Source organism: Zingiber officinale, chromosome 6A, assembly GCF_018446385.1.
Source record: "Zingiber officinale cultivar Zhangliang chromosome 6A, Zo_v1.1, whole genome shotgun sequence".
Lineage (NCBI taxonomy): Eukaryota > Viridiplantae > Streptophyta > Magnoliopsida > Zingiberales > Zingiberaceae > Zingiber > Zingiber officinale.
Window position 1 is genome coordinate 109,752,138 of NC_055997.1, and position 23,568 is coordinate 109,775,705.

Genomic DNA, 23,568 nt, shown 5'->3' on the forward strand with positions numbered 1-23,568 from the left:
TAAATAATTAGATTTAGAAAGAATAATAAGTTTTTGATATATTCATATTATATTATGATTTTAAGGATGACATATTCAAATAAAAATAATTAAGTATAAATTTATGTTGATTAATTAATGCTTTTAGATTCATATAAATGATGAATTAAAAAATTTAGAGCGTATATTAAAAACTCAAAATTACAGAGAGGGAAGTGATGAAATTTGGAATAAGAGACCCTCGTCAATGTTGTAGTTAAAGGTTTTTTTTTTTTCAAATAATAATAATAATAATTCTATCTTTTTTTCATTTTACAAAATACATTTATTTTTTAATTATTATAACAACTAAATTAATAATTATTAAAATATAATATATTTACAACTTAGCTTACCAGAGATGACAGATTAATTACAACAGAATAGACATCAATAAGTGCATGTCTTGGAACAAAAAAACTCCTAATCCTCTCACTTTTGTCCTTTTATCACTTGATTGATTATAATTATCACTTGATTGATTATAAGTTAATTATATAATTTATCTTCATTCACGTGGACATAAATTAATTTGTACAAAATTAAAATACTAAATATTTTTATATAAAAAATTAATTTTCATCAAAACTATTTAAATTTTATTAAAATCATTCTAATGTAGGAAAATAACTATAATGGCGGGTGATTTTAACTAGGGTTGCAAATGAATCGAGACGGCTCATGAACTTTTCGAGTTGGCTCTAAAAATATTCGATTCGTATTCGAATTTATCGAATTCGAATTGAACTCGAATATGTTCGAACTTTTTTCGAATCGAACTCGAGCCCAAATTATATTGTTCGAGTTACTTGCGAGTCTTAATATTTATTAATATAAGTTAAATATATATTAAATAAATAAATTTTGAACCTTTCGAATCTATTTTCGAGCAATAATTCGAATAGTTCACGAACATATTCAAATATTTCGAGCCGAATTCGAACCTGAGCCTTAATTCGAACCAAACATTTTGAATTTTTCGAAATTCGAATCGAGCTCGAACTCGAATATACCTAATTCGAGCCTTAAATTTTTCTGCATATTCGACTCGATTCGATTAGTTTACACTCCTAATTTTAACGTTCTAAGTTATTAAAAAATATATAAAAAGTATTTTACATATTTTTAATTAGATTAAATTTTTTTAAAAAATTATTTGAATATAACGTTAAAATAAATATATTTCCGGTATAAACAAATATATAAGTACTACGGAAGGCTAAGTGAAAATTTCCCATCGTCTCATTTCCCTCGTCGGTGGCTCGGTGCGGAAAGCAGAGCTTTGCGCTCCACCAGCGACTGGCGATCTGATCAGCCGGCGACCACCGCGCTGAACACATCGTCACGGACATCGTCGATGATATCAACTCCGCGGGCCCTCTCTCTGGAAAATCGTTATCCATCCACCGGTGCGAGCTTCAAGACCGCACTCAAATGTCGTCGATTAGGGCTACGACGTTGGGTCGCCGCCGTCGTCTCTGGATTTGGATCAGTAGCACCGCAGCGCTCGACCATATTCTGCACTTTTAGAGGGCTGGCTTCACATTAGGAAGACGAGTTAGGTAGACATTTGTCGTGTGGCTTCCGCAACGAAATCCCCGCTTTTGGCGGCGCCGACGACGATTCCTTCCTTTCCCAATTAGTTCGAGACAGAGAGTATATTCTGGCAACTAAGCCAGATGCCGTCCGCTCCTCCCCCTCTTCTTCCTCCTCTTCCATTTGTTTCGGAATTCCAGCTCGTATTTTACCAGTCTCTTTTTAAAGCTATTTTAATCTCTATGACCTATGGAAAACCTAATCCTCTCTCTCTCCAAAACAATTTTTTTCCCTTGTTCTTCCCCACCTCCGCCTCCGCCTCCTCCTCTCTCTGCGATTCGCTTTCCTGATTAGTAGAGAAAGAGAGAGGAGGGAGGGCCGGAGGAAGAATTGCACGAGATGCTGGAGAGGGCTGAGAGCGGTGCCTATTCATGGTGGTGGGCAAGCAACATCAGGACGAAGCAATCAAAATGGCTCGACAACAACCTCCGAGGTTTGCCCCCTAACCGTTTCCCTGTTTTTTCTTCTTCTCTATATGATCTCTTCTTTTGTTTTTCCGATTAGAACCGTGAATTGGTTGTATAAATTTCATGATCCTTTTGAATCGAGATTTTGATTCCTATGTTTCCAATTTGTATCATTTTTTCTCTTTTGGAAGATTTCTGGATTTGAAAGAAAGCAATTTTGATTTCATATTGAAACTAATTTTCATATTCAATGGTGGGAACATAATTCTAGTGCCACTTTAAAAAATTGATGTAATGTAATAGAAGCATCATTTTGGCCATTAATAATGTTTTTCGAATAAATTCTATTGAGGATATATTAGTTAGTGTTGGTTGGCACGAAGGATCCGATTGTTTGAATGGATAGTTTATCTAAGACATAAACAAGCAGTTTACCACAAGTTACCGATTGAATCTCTGTATAAAATTTCCTCTTCAAAATTATGAAGCCCTTTTTTCATTTATGACAATCTATGGACTATATTTAAGGATGTAAGTGCCTTATTAAATTACTGCTTTGGTATCAGCCCATACATAGGGCAAATTGATCTTAGACATATAGCTCTTTGAAGCACTGTAACTATATGCAAGATTCTTTTTGTCCTGAACTCCATTGTATGCAAGATTTTCCAAAGATATGATTCGAATTATTGAACATTGTTTAATGGCTTCTTATCGTAAATTACAAGAGCTATGATTCTCCATCAGAGATCATTAGCCTATTTGCTCAAAATGAAAGCTCAAGTAGATTTTTACCTCATTCATGTTACCGCTCTATAATTCTTTTATTAAAGTGTCTGAAGTGGATATTCTATAAAAATAAATAAACATTTATAGTTACAAACATTAGTCTCTGTCTCGCTTTTTTGTTAATTCAAAGAGTACTCACTGCAGAGATGGAGTATACAGTGACAAATATGCTTAAGGTAGTCGAATCAGACGCCGACTCCTTTGCTAAAAAAGCAGAGTTCTATTTCAAGAGGAGGCCAGAATTGATAGGCTTTGTGGAAGATGCCCATAAAGCATATAGAGCATTGGCTGCAAGATTTGACCATGTCTCCGGAGAACTACAGAAGGCCAACCACACAATAGCAACTCATTGTCCTGACCAAGTCCATTATGCCATGCTAGAGGAGGAGGAGGAGGAAAATTTTCCGAAAGCAATTACCCCAATCGACCCAAGTAAAGTTAACAGGAGAACGGTTGATGGTTTGATGAAGAAGAGAAGAGGAAGTGAATCGTCTATAAAGGAAGGTGAGGTGAGGGCCAAATCTGAGGCTGATCAAGTAAAAGCTCAAGAGGAAATAAATATGCTTCATAAAGGAATACTATTTCTGCAAGCTGAAAAACAATTCATCAAAAGCTCATATGAGAATGGTATAGTCAAGTATTGGGACTTTGAGAAGCAAATCATGGACATGTATGACAAAATGTGCTGGTGGCGAGATGAGTTTAGTAGCAGTGAAGTCCTCAAAGATGTCAATGAGCCTGTTATAATGACAGAAAAAACCATTAAATCCTGCGAAGATGTCATATTCAGATTACAGGAGCAGCGAAAGACATCAATGGAACAAGTACAACTAGAATATGAAAGAACTAGAAATGCCAAAGAAAAGCTGGAGGCTCTAAAGAGAGATTGTGATCAATCTGAGATGGATAAGGTAGAGATGGCTAGTGAAACAACAGAGATAAGCTTCACTGCTGAAAACATGGCAGAAGAAGTTGATTCTCTGAACAAAGCAAAGCTAAGCCTGCAAAATATACAGGACAAAATCAAGGAATTCTTTGAGACAAGCACTGAAAGTTCCACTGCTGATATTATTCGACACATAGATAACCTTGTCAACAAAGTTACTGAATTAGATCTCACATTCTCATCACAGGTTTTACAAATAAATCAATTTGTCTCAGTTAGCTGTGAATTAGATAAAAATGTGAAGAACTTGGAAGAGGAGAAATTGATTCTATCTGAGGACTCACATGTGTTAGCTGAACGACTCAAGGAAGCCCAAGATGAATTGAGCAAAGTTGAAGCAATTGAGAAAATTATCCAGGATGAAGAATCTAGCTTCCGTGAGAAGTTAAATGAAGCTTGTCACAGCATTAATGCTATTTCAGAGAAGATTCTGCATCCTACACTCACGGAAAATGCTTGCGATGAAGCTTCATTCCCAGAGGAAGAAGCTTCTATCATTGAATCACATCATGAATGCAAGGATGTAGAGGTAACTAATGCTATTTCAGAGAAGATTCTGCCTCCTACACTCATGGAAAATGCTTGCGATGAAGCTTCATTCCCAGAGGAAGAGGAAGCCTCTTCTTCCTCTTCCTCTTGTATCATTGAATCACATCGTGAGTGCAAGGCTGTAGAGGTAACTGAATTCCATGATGTCAAGGAAGACTTGGTAGAGATTGATGCAACTCAGCCACTTGTTGAATTTCTTGAAGATTTTCTGCAGAATAAGGAAGTTGCTTCACTCAAAAATGCTTCAGAGGTAGAGAACAAGAATGAAAATTACATCCGAGAGATGATGGCTTTGATAGGGGAACTAGTGAATGTCATTGCATCGAGAGATGAGGAAATCCGCTTGCTGAGAGAGCAATTGGCATCTCTAAAGACAAGACTTGGTCTTTGTACAGTTGCTTCATCTGTTGATTCTTGTCACAGTGAATTGATATCCTCAAACTCTGAGATGTCTCTATCTACTCTCGGGAGAGATTCATCTGTAAATGCCATTAATGTAGAGTGTATCTATGAACATAATACAACTCAACCTTCTGAAGAGTCTAGGAAGAATATTGATCATTTTCTCGGCAAAAACATAGAATTTTGGTTAAGATTCAGCACTACATACCACTATGTGGAGAAGCTCAAAGCCAAATACGCAGAGCTACAATCTGATATCAATAAACTGGATGCCAATAAGACAGAAGGCACTAATTCTACTGATACCAACAATCAGACTAACAATGCTGAGTCAGAATCAGTTGCCAAAAGACTGAGTGAATTGAAGACTGAACTCTTGCTATGGTCAGAGCAAAGCACGTTGTTGAGAGAGGAACTGGAGAAGCGGTACTTATCCTTCAACGATATGCAAGAGGAGATATCTATTGTTGTGAGCAAAAGTTCATCATCTGAGGGAGCATTGTTTACTCCGTATGAAGCTGCAAGGTTACAAAGTGAGGTGATGAGCATGAAACATATGAGCAATAAGGCTTCAAGCCACCTTCTGTTGGGATTTAATCAAATCAAGGGGGTCCAATCTGAAATCGAGAAGCAGTTGGCTAAGCTGTATGAGAATTTCCAAATATTAATATCTAGAGGCAAACATGATCCAAATACGGCAGGAGTACCATTAAGTGCCTTCCTTTATGGTTTCAAGCCCAAAAAAACATCTATATTTTCACGCATTCTGCCTATTTTTCAGAAACAAAAGGCTAAAATTCACAGTCGGTAAGTCAATGAGACAATTTGAACAGCTTCAAGCTATTTGTACCGTGTCAACTTGAGAAGTTATTTTGAACAGGTCTAGGTAGAATTGCTCTTTTCAACTTGGACATTGCAGATACCATCTCATGAGGGCTCTCCAGAGGCAGATTCATCTCTTGGCTCTTGCAGAAATGTGAATCAAGGTTCAGATTTTGGCTCTCAAATTCAGATGATTAATGGATCTTTGGAAGGAAAACTGCTTTTATTGTTCAAACACTGGACTTTCTTTCGCTCTTGTACTTATTCAAGATTCCAGAAACTGAGAAACAAGTCTCCTTTCCTTCTCTATCAACATTATCCTTCATGGTACCAGAACAGTACATTCTGATGCATTTAGATGCTCCCAAATTCTGAAAGATTTATGGTGATCAATTTTATTTATATATATCAGGAATATAAATCTAGAGAACAAAATAAATTTCTAGGTCAGTGGATCATCCTCATGTGTTTCTGCTTAAAATCCAAGCTACTTCCATAAGATTAAAAGATTGTTACGATTGCTATTTTCTGGTCACTCGAGCTTTTGGCACTTTATTTATAGTATGCAGAATATAATTAATTTTTTTATATGAACCATCAAATATCTTATGACAATGTCAATGATTACTAGAAAAATAAATAATAGTTAAAAAATTAAAATAAAAGGACTGAAATAATTTTTTCCATATAAATGCCGCATTCAATATTTGTCTATAATTTGTGGACCTTTGAGATTCTATGATATTATAGTATCTCATTAAACGGGTACCAAAAAGTAATTATCTTTGTATCATCACAAAGACATAACATAAACACAATTAAACTCGCATGCTTAAGTTTTTAAGTCAAACAAGCTTGTGAAAGATACCTTAGAAGATTACGCTAGCTTATGTGATGAGTCTATTAAACACGTCTTTTCCTATAGATACATATCGTAATCAAAATTAAACTCGGATGACAATCATGACGGACCCCAAAAAAGGCATCAATCAAATAAAAAGTTGACAAACTTGAGGTGCTATTTTAGTTTTCCATTGCTTTTTAGCATGATAATCGTTGTCCCAAGAACTTTGTGAAATGTTTGTATCTGTTGGCATCCTACTCTTTTTCTCTTCCTATGGTTGATTCTTTTGGTGAGTTCCAATTTGCACTGTGTGAACATAATTATCATCTTTATCACTGCCATCAGAGATTATAATTAGTCATCAATTATCTGAATGTGTGTGATCAACTGAGACCGTGTAGATGGGTTCTTATAATGTTCTTGGAAGAATTTTATTTGTTTTCTCGGATGGATCTAGTGGCTAGCGCACGAAGTATTGTCATTATTCTAAAGGTTAGTAGTCATCTGTGATTTACCTCTTCTATATTGGCCTTAGGATGGGTGTGCTGGGAGCGTATTCGTCTTTTGTCATCTAGGAAAATTTTACTTATTAATCTATTATTATTTCACAAGTAGATTTAAATATTCCCTGTTTAATGTAATCCGTTGTAGTCTAGTTGGTTAGGATATTCGGCTCTCACCCGAAAGACCCGGGTTCGAGTCCCGGCAACGGAAATTTTTTTTTCCCTTTTAAATCAGACTGAGACGGGCCTGGGCCGACTCTAGCACTGGCATTAGGCCTGGGCCTGGGCCGACTCTAGCACTGGCAAAGGCAGTTGGAAATTATAATGCAGCGTGACATGATCCTTAATCGACACGTGTCTACGTCCTATTCGTTTTCCTTTCCTCGCTTGCGCGATGGAATCTTTTGGGGAGCACAACCTGTTCACACCTTCTTTTGCTGAAACGACTTATCTACCCCTAATATTTTCTAAAACACTTTTTAAACATAAGGCTAGTCTAGTCTTTTCAAGTTTATTTCTAATTTAATGGTCCGTCCACCACGTCGCCCGATCTGCATCTGCCGTTCAAACTCTGGAAATCGGGACGCCGGTTTTAATGATCCAACGGATACCATTTCGCTACTAGAACCTTCTCTCGTCTTATATTAAATGCCTTGGAGCGGAGGAGCAGGTCGTGTGATCTGCTCGCGCATAGTTATCGCTCCGTTGACGCTGCAGCGTCGCCGCTTCAGAGATGGGGAAATCGTATCCGGCAGTGAGCGAGGAGTACAAGGCCGCGGTCGCTAAAGCCAAGAGGAAGCTGCGCGGCTTCATCGCCGAGAAGAACTGCGCCCCGCTCATGCTCCGGCTCGCGTAAGTGAACCCGATCTCGCCTTGGTTTCGTGTTTTTAGTTAGATCTGATGAAGGAACGTTGAGATCGGTGTTGTTTCAGATGGCATTCGGCTGGGACGTACGATGTGGTGTCGAAGACTGGGGGACCGTTCGGGACCATGAGGTTCTCGGTGGAACTTGCCCACGGTGCCAATAATGGGCTCGACATCGCCGTCAGGCTTTTGGAGCCTATCAAGGAGCAGTTCCCCACTTTGTCGTATGCCGATTTCTATCAGGTGCGTTCCTCATCTTACGATCTAACTTCTTTATTTTATTTTCATCGTACTTCGTTGCATTTTTTGTTTTAATGCCAGCTTGCTGGAGTCGTGGCCGTGGAAGTCACCGGAGGACCTGAGGTTCCGTTCCATCCAGGGAGGGAGGTATAGATCCCGATCTTACACCTCTCCATTTGTCTTCTTTTTTTTTGCCGTTTTTTGTAATTTTGCCTTGATGACTTGATGTGCTATCGGATGTTTGTCGTTTCTCTAGTGTATTTCACCATTAGTTAATTCAAATTTCGTAGTTGAACAAGGTGAGATGAGCTATTTTTGGGTCAAACCATATGCTAAGTATTTTAAGTGGAATTGACGTGGTTTAACCTGGGCCTTAAACAGGCTAGGCCTGATGCAGTGTCTTTTTGAGGCTGGGGTTGGCAGATGCTTGCTAGCCTGCGTATCCAGCTCAATCTGGCCCTTCCCAGATCCTTGCTGAACGCAGCAAGGGCCTTGTGTCAGGCTCGAACCTGACCTAGGTCTTGGGTATAGACCGTTGGTTGGTTCAGGAATGGCTTATGCTTATGTGTTAGATGCAGCATACGCCCTTTGTTCGAGCCAGAAGTCTTAGCTCATGCTGGACCAGGCTCACCACCTTTACTGGTCTGCAAACCTTGCTAAAGCCTAGGCAACCCATTAAATATATCTAGACTGCCACTGTGAGGATCGATCCCCTTCCAGGATGTTGATATAGGACTTCTGTTAGTGTGATAAAGTAAATATTTCTTGATATAAAGAATTATAATTGCAACATATATATCTCCGTTTCACACAAAGACTTTTAAAAGACTCGACCTGCAAAAATCTACAACCTTGATATTGCGGTTCAGGCAATCAACCTAAAACTCAAAATAAATTAGTACTTCTGAAATAAAAAAAAGGTTCTTGTTTAGTCTTTAATTCTGTTTTTAGTTGAACTGGAGTGAAAAGAAACAGATCGATATAGAAGTATCAATCTTTCTTGTTTGAAATAGAGATAAGGAATTTTATTCCATCCAATTCTTTTTTTTTTTCCCCTTTCCTAATCAGGTGAAAATGGTGGAAACGAAATTTAAGCATATACTGATTTTATTTACTTCTGTTCTTTCTGTGTCATACAAGGAAATGCGATGAAAGAAATAGAATGGAAGTCAGATAATCTATGTCATTTTTTTCTTCCCCTTTTTCTCTTAAATTGTTTCATTTTCCTCTAAGAAAGCATTCAAATATAAAATGGATATTGGAGGATAGGGCTTGTAAGAGTTAGGTTTTGAACAATGCTATGAAATCTGAATAGTTAAATTTGAGAAGTAAGAACAAATTTCAGTTCAAGAAGTGCACTAAAAATAGTTGAAACAACGAAGAGACCTACAAATAAGCAAAGAAAAGTTAATATCTCTTATGGATTCACCATCAAATGGCATAGAATCATTGCCTTAGATTCTTAACTAGTTTTTCTCTTAAGTATCCATGTAATCAGTTGCTAAATTATACTTGACCTTTTAAAGGTCACTGTGTCCTCCAAGCATGTCTCTTGTACTTTGAAATTTAATCTCAACCTTGCACCTTTTTCTAATCAGGTTAAGGTTGCCATCCTTATGCCTCTTGAAAATTAACCTGATTCCCCCCTTCCCCATGATGCAGTTCTTACTCGTGTTGTTGTTATGCCCTTCTTCAAATGCAATTTGTTATTCCCTGGATCCTTCCCATAGCGATTGACTTATATTTTATTTTTTTTAAGTAATTTTGATGAATTGATAAAATATTCGTCTCAAGTCAATTATGGCTCTCCTGTCTTCTTTTATTAACATGCATATTAAAACTTGGATATATATTTTTTTAATTGTTTCTTAGTTATGTTAATCTTTTGTATAATTGCATTACTTGGCTATATAAATTTTTTTTAAAACAAATTCATATGGTTGACTAGTTTCTCTCTTTTTTTTTTTTTTTTTTTTTTTTTTTTTTTTTTTTTTTAATATATTTAGGACAAGCCAGAGCCACCTGTTGAAGGCCGACTTCCTGACGCTACCAAGGGTATGTTATCTACATAAAGTGCTAGTGTATAAGTTTCGAGTCACAATATTTTGCAGTTGGGTTGTAGATATACTTGATTTTTTAGCTTACAAAACATCATTTTTGTTGTAACAAAAATTATATTTTTCCTTGTATTACATGAAATAATGCACCCAAAAAAATGACACATAGATGAGAGTGCAACCTTATAATTTTTAACTTCCATCTTACTGAATTATATTTTTCAGAAGTTCATCTTTTTGCAATTGAGAGTCATTTCAGGATATAGTGTTATGTCTTCCTTGTTATTGTTTTGAAGGACGAGTTATCTGTTGCAACAGGAAAAAATTGTTTATTTTCTCTAAAACTTCTGTAGGTTCTGATCACCTTAGGGATGTATTTGGTCACATGGGTCTCAGCGATCAGGATATTGTTGCACTATCCGGGGGTCACACATTGGTAACATTGTTTTCTATCTCTTGTCATCATATCCTTTGATATCTTTACTTAAACTATACCCTTGTCTCCATTCATGCAGGGAAGGTGCCACAAGGAGAGATCCGGCTTTGAAGGGGCTTGGACAGCCAATCCCCTCATTTTTGATAACTCATACTTCAAGTAAGTTACAATTATGCTGCTTAATGCTTAGCTTCTGTTCTTGTAAAAAAAAAAAAATCCTATTTGTAACTGGGAGGACACCTGCATTTTGTTACTGGCAGGGAACTCCTGAGTGGAGAGAAGGAAGACCTTCTTCAGCTGCCTTCTGACAAGGCTCTCTTATCAGACCCTGTTTTCCGCCCTCTTGTCGAAAAATATGCTGCGGTATGATTCATCTTATCTGTCAAACTGTTACAACATTACCGTGTAGTTTCCTTACGTTTTGTCTGTTCTCCAATATTTTCAAAAATTTGGATTTTATGTCCCAGGACGAGGATGCTTTCTTCGCTGATTATGCAGAAGCTCACTTGAAGCTTTCAGAATTGGGGTATGTAACTACGCCTTGAACGTTGTCAATCATTAACAAAAACAATTCCACGAAACAACCTAAACCATTATTCTTTTATCGTAATGCAGGTTTGCTGAGGCTTGAGGAACGAACATGGCTTCGAGTAGAAGAATCAGAGGCATTTTGCAATAAGATTTTGTGGCATTAGGTTACTGCCGTTTTCTCCATTATATGCCGATGTCATTGTCAGTGAACCTTCCATTTGATAATCTGATGACCATTTATGAATTCTATTTGATGTGATGCATGCTACTTAATACTTATGTGTTATGATATGTTTATCCGACTTCATATTTCTAATTTTTTCTTTAATGCATGGTTTGTTGGTTGTTCTTTATCTAGTACTTATTTTGAATTTAGGTCATTTCTAATAATTAAATCTTTTCATAATTTTTTAATATGTCATATTAATGTCATATCAAAATAAAAAATTTATTATTTTTTTCATAATTAAATAAATTTTTTAATTTTACATTATAAATTATATATCTTTATTTATTATTATTATTTTTAATATCTTTATATAATTTTTACTTAACATTTTAATTAATTTTTATCTTTAATTTAATTTATTTGTAATTTTTTATTTAATTTTTATATATTTAATTAACTTGTAAATTTTAATTTAATTATAGTCATTTATATTTTTTTAATTTGTAAAATATATTTATTTTTAAAAAGAGATGTATAATTTAATTATTAAATAAAATATTTAATGATTTTAATAAGTTAAACATGTAATATGATTTTTTCAATTATTAATAGTTTCATTTTAAATTTGATATGAAAAAAATAGGTTTGAAAAATTAAACCTATTCTTAATTAAAAATCTCATTAGAGTATTTTTTGTTGAGTTTTTTCAACTTTACATATCTTGAAAAAAAATTGTATTGAAGATGCTCTTAGCTCCACATGTATGTAGTCCCCATGATGCGTTTTTTTCAAGACTAATTATAATTAAATCTCGAATTATTATGATTTAAGTAATTATGAAGCCTTATGGAGTTGCAAACGGCGTACTAATACTCGTTTAATCTATAAAAAGCCAGTTAGATTTGAAGAATTTCTAATTAAAGATTTAAATATAACCTTATGTAAGACTATCACTTGCTTAAACTTCATGAGTTCCAATGCCCCAAACAGGGACTTCCATTCGTTAACTCATATGCTGTCATAATTGGATCACACACCGTCAAGTATCAACACTATCATAGATACTGCGTAAGATGGGAACACTGTATTGATAGTTAGGGTACACTACTTAAACTACTGATATTACTACATATAGGATGAGAGTTAGATACTCAAATGCAGGTTCGTAGAGCTCAAATGCTTACCTTCATCACTGACGAAGAAAACAAGAAAAGTACTGGAGTTCTTATTTTCAGCTCGTTAATTTATCAAACAACAACACTGGCAAATACATCAGCCGCCTGTTCTGCTATCAGGGTAGTCATTCCGTGACTCCTCTTGCATGGTTAGCTCTTTAGCAGGTACAGAAGGTCTTATCCAGTGTGGAATTTTGCTGCAAAGGAATGATTAATCGAGGTAACTAATAAATATTCAGAAACTCAAACTTTAATTTTTGTTTTCAAGAACAAAAAAGGAGGCAGGCATGAATTGATATACCTATTCATGTGATTAATCTTTGAGGCAAAATGACCTTTGCCAGGAGTTTATCCTTAAGAGAGTTGCTCTCCAACATCTCGACCCTTTTTGTCACTAGTATTTTGCTGGTCAATTTTCATGATGCAGAAATGCCAACATCATATTACTTATCAACAGAATAAATAAAAATTAATAATATATATGAAAGCACTTTTGGTGTAAATATTTGATGATAAATAATTGACTGAAGTTGATTTAAAGTTTCAGCTGACTGTAAATAATAGATTCAATGAAGCAAATTTGGCCAATAATACTATAAAAAAATGAATGAGTACTTCGATAAATTTAAATGATGCAAAATTTTCATCTACATCTCTTCTCAGCGGAGTCTCTCTCCACACACGGTGCCAAAAGACAAATTATTTATCCAAATCATTAGCAAATCAATATTAAAATTTAACCATCTGTTTTTTTTATAATCTTGATGACATGTTTACCTCCATAAAAGTTTTCCATCACCACCCCACATAAATCCCAAAATTACTCTTGTGGTAGTGCACTGACAATCGTCGACCTCCATAACTCATCCATCATTATAACTATTATAACTGATTCGATTCCACATAAATTATCCATTAGTCACTAAAGATAAATTCTCAAATCGCTCGTGGTAGTGCGCTGACAGCTAAGCTCCATAGCTCGTCCAACATTGTAGATAGCCTATTCCTACTTGGGTTTATAAAACACTGTATTCCATAGGAAGTCACCCCTCTATACATGACCCATCTAATGCACATTGTACTGACATTGTATCAACATTGCGCTAGAAAATAGAGGATGTGCCTGACTAGCCAAGAATTAAATAAGGAGTGAAGTGGGCTCTACCCCACCTAATCCTTCTTGGATTTATAAAACATTATACTACATTGTATCAACATTGCGCTAAAAAATAGAGGATGTGCCTGACTAGCCAAGAATTAGATAAGAAGTGATGTGGGCTCTACCCCACCTTCTTTGTCAATAATAATAATAACTTTTTGTTTTTTTAATATTTCAACTCCATCAAAATTGATTAAGTGCTGAAAAAATATTAAAATCCTAAATAAATAAATAAAATATAGATGTATAGAATTATGAACACCAAATGAGCATGCTAAATTTAAATTAAATTAGCTCCGAATTAAAATTAATAGACCCACATAGGAGATGTCTAGGTGGGCCCCTCCCTCTCACACGCGCACGATAGACACATAAGCCTATCGTGCAACGTAACTTTTCCTTATATATATATATATATATATATATATATATATATATATATATATATATATATTTATATATATATATATATTTATTGGTCGTGCATACCATCGTATGGTAAGGTATGCACTTTAATTAAATATATATGTGTGATTTTACTATAGCAACACCCCATCATTTTTTTAAAATAATTTTTTTATCGTAACAGTGCTCCGTCAGAATTTAAAAAATCACACATTTATCCCTCCAATACAATATGCATGAATCATCTCTCTCTTCTAATACATGCATTACCTTCTATAAAATTATAGCAGTAATGGTTTCGTAGTTGCTATAACTATAATTATTTTTCATGTTGTAGCATTTACGGTTTCATAACTGTAAGTACCTAGTGGAAGTTTTGATGTGATCAAACTAAGTCAACTTAGGTCCTGTTATGTTTTGATGTCCTGTGTCTAAGTGTGCATGCACTTAGGAGCATAGGAGGTCCAGCGAAAGACGCAGCTAGCGAGAAGGATGACACGGGAGAGAGTCGACTGGCTCGGTGCATCTGAGGGACAAGGCGTTGTGGAAGAGTACGCTGGCGGACGATAAGGAGGCGCCCAGCGTTTCCGAGGGACGAGAAGTCGGAGCAAAAAATTGCTCGAGAAGGTCAGAAGATGGGTTCAGATGAGCCCTATTCTAGATGGTCAAAATCACCTAAGCGAGCGGAGCTGAAGCGGAAGACCCGGACCCAAGTGAACAGAGTCGGAAAGAAGCCCGGACCAAAAAGTCAACAAGTAGGTTGACTTGGTCCAAGTGCTTAGACTTGGTCCGGGAACCCGGAGCTGGTTTGAGCGCCCAGATCGAAAATTCTATTGGAACACAACATAATGTGATCTGTTGCAAAGCGGATAAAATTCTATCTACGTTCAGGCGCTTGGAACCCTTCCAAGTACCCCGATCAAAGCTATAAATACAACCCTGATCCCAGAAGTTACATAACACTGAAAAAAGAGAAAAGAACACTTATAATCGATTCTAATTTAGTTTAGCTTTATAATTATGAGATTTGATTGTTGTAAGAGGTTTTTTGCCCGAATGAGACATTAGTGAGCTTTCAACTTCCTTGTATTAGCAATTCCCTGATTGCAAACCAAGTAATTCCTTGTGTGCCTCTGTCTTTAGTTTACTTCTTAATTCCTTTTATGCAAGTGTATATTTCTATCAAGCAATAAAGATCGAGAAAGGATTTTGTTCATTTTTATTGTGCAGACTATTCACCCCACTCTAGCCGACCGCTAAGGGACCAACAATAACTACTGCAACTACAATTATTTTTCTTATTATAGCAGTTACGGTTGTGTAATTGCTATAACTACTATGAACATGTAGTTGCTACAATTGTCTAACAAACTTCCAAAAATCATAACTTTTAACTTGAATATCAGAATAAAACTTTTTTTTAAAAGACTGTCTCATTATGATATCCGAATCAAAAGTAGTCTTTGCAAATTTGCTATATAATTGTAGCAACTACACATGTTATAGCAATTACTATAATTTCGTAGCTACTTTAATTGTGTAATGCCTACAAAACCATAACTGCTATAGCATAAAAAATAATTATGGTTATAACAATTACAACACAGTAACTTGTACACGTTGTAGCAGCTACTAACTATTATACGTTGTAGCAGCTACTACACAGTAACTGCTATATGTTGTAGCAACTACTAATTATTACATGTTTGTAGTATGTACTATGTTCATTTTTAAAAATCAGTACAGTGATTATTGCATTCAATTGAAAGAGAAAAGGAGAGAATTTTAGAGGAAAGAGAGAAATGTTATTGCATGCAGATGAGAGAGGAAAGAGAAAAAAGTTGTTACATGTAAATGAGAGGGAGATTAAAAAAAAAAAATTTTGGCTACGTCAAATCGCCCACGTCGGATGTCACCCACGGTCACTCACATAAGGTCAAGCAGGGAATCATTCCTCTCTCTCTCTCTCTCTCTATATATATATATATAATCTTAATCCCTTACCAACTTTGAAAATTTACATTAAAAAACAAATAGTGCCCCTTAACCCCTCCATATATATCAAGGGTCAGAACTAGAAAAAAATTTCTCGGGAGCTGAATTGGTCAAATTGTTTTTGTGCAGCTAAATAAATATATTTAATAATTAAAGTTTTACATTAACAATGGTAAAAAAATATAAAAATACATGAAAAAAATATAATTATAAAGCTACTGATGATTGACACTAGATGAAGCATTAGTCTTGGATATGGACCTACTGTAATGAGTCAGTACAAAAGAAGACAATTGGATTCTATGAGACTCTATTTGTTGAAAATATTACAATATTTGCTCATTTTCAATTGCAAAAAAATATCCTTTTCAATGTATACAACTAGGTTGTTATTCATTCATTCGTCTCCTATTCTATTACGTAAATCAGTTTTCACAATCTTCATTGTAGAAAAAACTCTTTCAATAGAAGTAGCTACAACTGATAAAACTAATGTTAACTCTATCATATGACAAACCAATGGAAAAACTAAATGTTTTTCAATTTCAACTAATTTCTAAGCAAGAATTCCCAAATCGTCAATGTTGGGAGATTGTTGGTACAATCATTCCCTGGGTTCAGGTTGACCAGTTTGACTAAGTTTGAGTGGAGTTGAATTTGAGTTTTGATCTTTGAACAATATATTGTGGACAACATGTTTAGACAATATGTTGTAAGACATATGTGAGAGAGTAGGTCATGGAGGACTAGTACTTGACTGGTAAAGTCCTAACTCGAGGGTTAGGCAAAGGAAAATCCAAGTGGGTCAAGAAGGACTGCACGTTGGCAAAGAAAAGTCCAAGTGGGTTTAGGAGAACCACATGTTGGTAAGGAAAGTCCTAACTGCGGTTAGGCAAAGGAAAGTCCATGTGGATCAAGGAGGATTGCACGTTGGCAAGGAAAGTTCAAATGGGTCAAGGGGGACTGCACGTTGGTAAGAAAAGTCCTAATTCCGGTTAGGCAAATAAGTCCAAGTGGATCAAAAAGGATCGCACGTTGGCAAAGGAAAGTCCTAACTGTGATTAAGCAAAGGAAAGTTCAAGTACATCAAGGGGAATCATATGTTGGCAAGATAAAGTCCTAACTGATGTTAGGCAAGAGAAAATCCAAGTGGGTAAAGGAGAACCACATTTAGTGATCGGAACTCGAATGGGAAGTTAGCAAAGTCCAAGTGAGTCAAAAGGTTGATCAGACACTTGGTGGAGAAGTACCAATAGGTCATGGTTGACCGGAGGTTGGGCAAGAAACCCTAGACTTGCAAGGTTAAGCAAGTTAGAGTTCCGCAATTAATCAAATATTGTGCCAATCGATCAGTGGATCGATTGATCACACTTCTCTGTGATGTAGAGGCGTTCTCAATCGATTCATTGATCAATTGAGAGTTGCACCAATTGATTAGTGGATCGATTGAGCGCACTTTTTCGTAATACAATAGAGGTATTCCCAAGCGATCAGGTGATCGAGTGAGTTGTGCCAATAGATCAGTCAATCGATTAGGAGCTGGTTTTTCACAAAGCATAGTAGTTGTGTCGCGAAAATGGTGAATCTATTATGAAGGTGCCTAATCGATTATGAAGATTCTCGTGAGAGCACAAAGGTGATCCGGATCGATTGGGTGATCAATCCAGAAGTGCTTAATCGATCAGTGATTGATTGGCAAAAAGAAAAAAGAGTCGTTGCAAGGTTTGGATGGTTGGATGCACTCAGATTGGGCCAATCGATCAGGAGCCCTAATCCACGAGGTATAAAGGCGACGACGAAGATTCAAACGCAATTCTTCTTCTCCACTCTTTCTGCTAGTTCTTAAAAGATTTTTGTGTGAAGTGATACTCATTTCAAAGCCTACAAGAGGCGTTTCCAAGCAATAAAAGATCAAATTCAAGGTTCCTCATGTTGTATTTACTTTTCTTGTTTTATTATATCTTTTGTTGTACTTCTCGTGTATTCTCATGTTCGAGTTTGTACGAGCCTTCTCGACCTTCTAGAAGGACGATTTTATAGTATATCTATGAGTTAGGAAGAGTAGGCCCTTAGATTAGTCACCTTAAGAAGTTAAATATTAAGTAAAATTAAGAGTGTTAGCATTGTGGAGTTTTTGTTTCAATTATCCGTCGCAATCATCATCAACGAAGCAATTGGAGCTAATCACCCTCCCTCTAGATCGCCAAAGTGTCCTAACAGTCAATTGAAGAAACTTGAGGATCATCCCACAAATTATAAAAGTAACTCATAAGTTGTTGTTATAGGACTGATGCACGTGAGAGGGGGGAGGGCACGTGTATTTTAAAATATTTCTTTTCCAATTTTTAGAAATACAAGTGCATAGCGAATAAACGAACAAAAACACAAATGGAAGAACACAAGAGATTTTACTTGGTTTTGAACCTTCGATGATTCCTACTCCAAGACCCAAGTCCCTTAAACCTTTTCGATGGGTAATCACTAAATCTCTTTATCGATAAACTCCCAATTGAATAGTCAAGTACATAAATGAGGAAAGTGTAGCATTCTATACTTTTCTTTTGCAAATATAAAAGATATACAATAAATGAAATCGCTACCAACACTTAGAAGAATGGAATTTAATCGAGTTTGTGTATTGGTGTCGATCTACCATCAGCGGTCGAGCGTAGTAGATTTGCAGCGGTTGGAGAATAAAGCTGCAGAATGATCAAAATAGTTCTTCTAGCAATTGTGTTTGATTGCATGGACGAATAGCCCTTATAAAGGTCATTGAGGGTGCCTTTGTTCCCAACTAAGACACCTCACTTCGCAGCTCCGATTTGATGAGCAAACTGTGCAGGTTATCCTCTCGAAGGCACTCTCAATCCCATCTAAGATGCCTTGAATCCGAACTGAGGCGCCTCTAACGCTAAATTCTCATCTTCACTGCTTATTCGTGCGGAGGCACCTCAGATCCCACTTGAGGTGCGTTAGACATTATTCATCTCATCAAATTTGTGTTTAACCCTACAAAAAAGAGTTAATACACACAACAAAATATAACTTGCAAAACAGAGTTAACACAGTTAAAATAAAATGATTATTAATTAGATCTTGTCTTCCCAAGACTAGGATCTAGTCATGGTCTTAGCTTATACATTCAAAATGGCTCTAAGCTAGACTGTTGGTGCAATATTCCCTAGGTCAAGGTTGACCTGATTGACTGAGCTTGAATTGGGTCAAGCTCGAGTCTTGATGTTTGGGTTTCGATGTTTGACAATACATGGAGACAAGACATGGAGATTGCAGGTGCAATTGTTTATGTGGTGAGATTGTGAAGGAGAGTCAAGTAGGTCAAGGTTGACTCGATACTTGACTAAAAAGTCCTGGTGAGTGAAGCCAAGCAGAAGGAAAATCCTAGTGAGTGAAGCCAGGCAGCTGGAAAATCCTGGTGAGTGAAGCAAGGTGAAAGACCTAGTGAGTGAAGCTAGGCATTATGGAAAATCCTGGTGAGTGAAGCAAGGCAAAAGGAAAGTCCTAATGAGTGAAGCCAGGTAGAAGGAAAATCCTAGTGAGTGGAGCTAGGTGAAATCCCCAGTGAGTGAAGTCGGGCAGTTGGAAAATCCTGGTGAGTGAAGCCAGGTGAAAGACCTAGTGAGTGAAGCTAGGCAGTATGGAAAGTCCTGATGAGTGAAGCCAGGCAAATGAGAAGTCCTAGTGAGTGAAACTAGGCAGAAGGAAAGTCCTGGTGAGTGAAGCCAGGCACAGGAAATCCAGATGGATCAAGTTTGATCAGACATCTGGTGTTGGGAAGCCCAAGTAGGTCAAAGGGATTGACCGAATACTTGGCACTGGAAATCCAGGTGGATCAAGGTTGATCGGACACCTGGTGGAGATAAGTCCAAGTGGGTCAAGGATGACCAGACACTTGGCACGAGGAAAAAAGTCCAAGTGGGTCAAAGGGATTGATCGGACACTTGGTAAGGGAGTTCTAGCAGGTCAAGGGTGACCAGATGCTATGCATGATGTACCAACAAGTCATGGTTGACCGGATGTTGGTTTAGGGGACTTTGGACTTGTTTTTGGACAAAAACAAGAGCTGGATCGATCAGCCGATTGATTGGCTCATGCCCAATCGATCGACCGATCGATTGGCTCATGCCCAATCGATCGACCGATCGATTGGCTCATGCTCAATCGATCGACCGATCGATTGGGAGAGTCCCCGCGATAAGCCTTCTCCCAATCGATCCAGAAGTGTCGCGCGAACAGAAAGCCTCCCAATCGATTAGCCAATCGATTGGGAGCCTCCGATCGATCGGCTGATCGATTGGGAGGTGCGATTTCACACGATAAACCCTGGATCTATCAGCCGATCGATCCAGGCGATTCCCAAGAGCACAGAGGTGCTCTGGATCGATCGGTCGATCGATCCAAAGCCTCCCCGATCGATTGGGAGCAATCCGATCGATTGAGATTTGACCATTGGCGCAGGATATAACTGTTGGTGTGCATTCGTCTTCGGTAGAACTTCCAGAGCTCACGATTTTCATCCCAGATCTTCACAGCGACTCCACAAAGCTCTCACGCCAGATCTTGAAGGTTCTTGGAGGCTTGTGCTGGTGCACGTCCAAGTCAAGAGGCGAGAAAGAAGCTAGGGTTAGGGTTTTTGTGCATCTCTTGTAAGCTTTTACTTGTATTGTATTTCCCTTCCCTTTCTTCTTGTAGTGTGAGTTTGTAGGGCTTCTCCGCCTTCGGTAGTTACCATAAAGGAGTGTTTTATTAGTGGAGGGTGCATGAGTGTGTGGATCCTTGGATTAGTCACCTCTTCTTGAGGTGGATATCAAGTAAATCCGTTGTGTTAGCGTTGTATGTGTTGTTTCTTGTATTTCCGCTACATATCTTTGAAGAAACAAGCAACGAAGAGCACGAGGATCGCGCCGAGCTATTCACCCCCCCCTTCTAGCTACATATTTGGTCCCAACAAGTGGTATCAGAGCTAGACCGCTCTTCACCGGAATCATTGCCATAAGGGGCAACAAAGCTAGAGGGTGTAGAAGTTGGAGCAAATTCTATCAAGTCAAAGACTTCATCATCAAGCTCAACTTCAAATGGAATTCCAAGATGGTCTTGGATTCGACACAAGGGTGCCTCCACCATTCACAATGATTAGCTTCGATCTTTGGAAATCAAGGATTGAGAATTTTTTAATGGTGGAGATAGAGCAATGATTTGTTCTAATGGAAGGCTTCGAAGCTCCAAAGAATTCAAAGGACAAAATTCTCAAGAGGAGCAAGTGGAGCCAAGACCAAATCCAAAGATGTGAGACCAATGACAAAGTGACCAAGCTTTTGGTCAATTTATTGTCAAGCAACATCTTGGAGCAAATTAGAGATTTTAAAGATGTCAAAGAGCTATGGAGCAAATTGGCTAAGATTCATGAGATCCCCTCCACTGTACAAAACAATGAAGAATCCAAAGAGGGTGACTCATTGGAGCAAGACCAAGAGGAGGAGAATTCCGAAGGTGAGAGATGCTCATCTTCCGAAGAAGAAGTCCAAGAAGCTTCATCTTCAAAGGAATGCAATGAAGAGGGCAAGGAGAGGGCATACTCCTTGTTCCATGTACAAGATGAAGATGAAGAAGCCTCCACCTCTAGGATTGAGGGAGAGTGTAGATCATTGACACCGAAGCAAGAAGAAGCCTCCACATCCGGGTCAAGAGAAGAAGAGGATGAAGAAGCTTCCACCTCCACAAGTCAAGCTAAATCAAATGAAGGATCAAGTGTCATCCCTACACATGAAGGTATAAATGTTTCAATTAAAAATAAAAATCATATTATATGTTTTGAGTGTAGGGAACATGGGCGCTACAAGAGCAAGTGCCCCAAATTGGCCAAGAAGAAGGGCCAAGTGGCACTAAAGGGCAAGGTGAAGCCCAAGGAGACCGTCCCCACAACAAAGAAGAGCAAGGAGCACATTATGTGTTTCTCTTGCAATCAAAAGGATATTACCAGAGCCAATGTCCTAAGGGCAAGAAGGCAGTCAAGCCTAAGGGAGGAAGCATGAGTCAAGGGGGAGCCTCAAAGGTAAAACGAAAGGTATCATTTGTTGAGCCTACCCCGTTAAATAATGGTAAAAAGCATGCTAATTCAAATTTTTATCATTTTAATGTTATTTACCATAAAAATAGGGAGCATAATAGTATTAAAGAAAAACATATGACTCTCCATGCTAAGACTACCACATCTAGGGCTAAAAAGGTAGATAACCAACTAGGAAGTAATCCTAAGGATTTTGGGTATTTACCTAAGAAAAAGGAAAATCAAGGTTTTAGTGAAAAATCCAAGGTTGAGGGATTATGGAGAGAAAATCAAGTCTTAAGGTCAAGACTTGATAATTTGGAGAGGACTCTTAGGAAAATCATAAATGATACACAAGGATTCAAGAGTCAAAACCTAGGTCTAGGACAACAAGGGTCGTCCAATGGTCATAGAGGTTTGGGGTACAAACTTAAGGCTAAGAAGGATGTACCTTTTTATCATAGGGTTCCATATAGTTATGGAACCAACCCTAGGTCAAATGGTCAAGTCAAAAATACTAGGAAGATTATTCCTAAGAGTATTTTTGCAACAAAAGTGACTAAGACTTCTAAGAAATCCAAGAAAGTCACAAAGAAAGTCACAAAGGAAGAAATCCCTAGAGTTGACCTAGAAAAGGTGACCAAGGGCTCTAAGAAGCCTAACAAGGTCACTAGGAAGGTATCTAGGGAAGTTATCCCTAGTGAATACCTAGAGCATCCAAGAAGCACCAATAGGTTTTGGGTTCCTAGGAGCATTTTCTCTACCCCTTAGATGGGTTAGAGAGTGTCAACTCTGATTAGAAGGGTAGTTAACCCAACTTTGATGAAGTTGACACTTGGAGAGCATTTTCAAGGTAACTATTAACCTTTGAAAATGAAGTGGATTTTCATTTACTCTTGGAAAGAGTAAGATGTGCCATAATTTGAGAATTTGTATATAATTTTAATTGGCACAAGAAATCAAGTGTAAAGAAATGCCAAGTTGGGATGTTGGCATTTTGTTGGAAAGTTAAAGGCAAGTCTAAGCCTTATTTCAATTTGTTACTCTTTAAAAGAGTAAGTTGTGCCAAAAATTTGAGGAATTTGCTTAATTTAAATTGACACAAATTAAGAAAAGCAAAAGAAATGTCAAAATTGGGGTTTGACATTTCTTGGGACATTTTGGGCAATCTAGGGTTAAATTTTAATTTAACTAAGGGTTAAGGATACTTAGATAGATAATCTAGGTATTTCTTTTATGCTAAGTTGTCATGTTTTATTTGCCCATCATATGCCATGACATCATATTTTGTATTCATGTTTTATTATGAAAAACACAAAAATACCATGTCATGTCATACATACATCATATAGTTATAGGAAATTTTCTTTTGAAAACTATTTCTTTTTGATGTATGCCATAACATATCATGCACTATTTTAATTCCTTGCAATTTAAGGACAAATGACATTTATTAACATATCACATCCTTGGTGGATGTTCATAACTGTTGGTGCAACCTTAGGTCAAGGTTGACCTGGTTGACCTGACTCGAATTGTATTTTGATGTTTGACTTAGGAAGATTGTCGGTGCAACCTTAGGTCAAGGTTGACCTAG

General features: G+C 37.1%; 2 protein-coding genes and 1 non-coding gene across 3 annotated transcripts; all 3 read left to right on the plus strand.

The window, feature by feature from the left end:
- Positions 1-1,260: 1,260 nt before the first annotated feature.
- On the plus strand, positions 1,261-5,836 carry LOC121997388 (protein NETWORKED 2D-like). The gene is made up of 3 exons (XM_042551771.1): positions 1,261-2,047; positions 2,955-5,514; positions 5,588-5,836. The coding sequence occupies exons 1-3, from the start codon at positions 1,954-1,956 to the stop codon at positions 5,595-5,597; spliced, it is 2,664 nt and encodes an 887-aa protein (XP_042407705.1). The 5' UTR covers positions 1,261-1,953; the 3' UTR covers positions 5,598-5,836.
- A 1,178-nt stretch (positions 5,837-7,014) lies between these two features.
- Positions 7,015-7,087, plus strand: TRNAE-CUC. Its single transcript has one exon. It is a non-coding gene; the product is annotated as a tRNA-Glu (tRNA).
- Positions 7,088-7,528: 441 nt separating this feature from the next.
- On the plus strand, positions 7,529-11,251 carry LOC121997389 (L-ascorbate peroxidase, cytosolic). The gene is made up of 9 exons (XM_042551773.1): positions 7,529-7,728; positions 7,809-7,983; positions 8,062-8,127; positions 9,987-10,035; positions 10,391-10,473; positions 10,553-10,632; positions 10,734-10,836; positions 10,941-10,999; positions 11,089-11,251. The coding sequence occupies exons 1-9, from the start codon at positions 7,610-7,612 to the stop codon at positions 11,102-11,104; spliced, it is 750 nt and encodes a 249-aa protein (XP_042407707.1). The 5' UTR covers positions 7,529-7,609; the 3' UTR covers positions 11,105-11,251.
- The last annotated feature ends 12,317 nt before the right edge of the window (positions 11,252-23,568 follow it).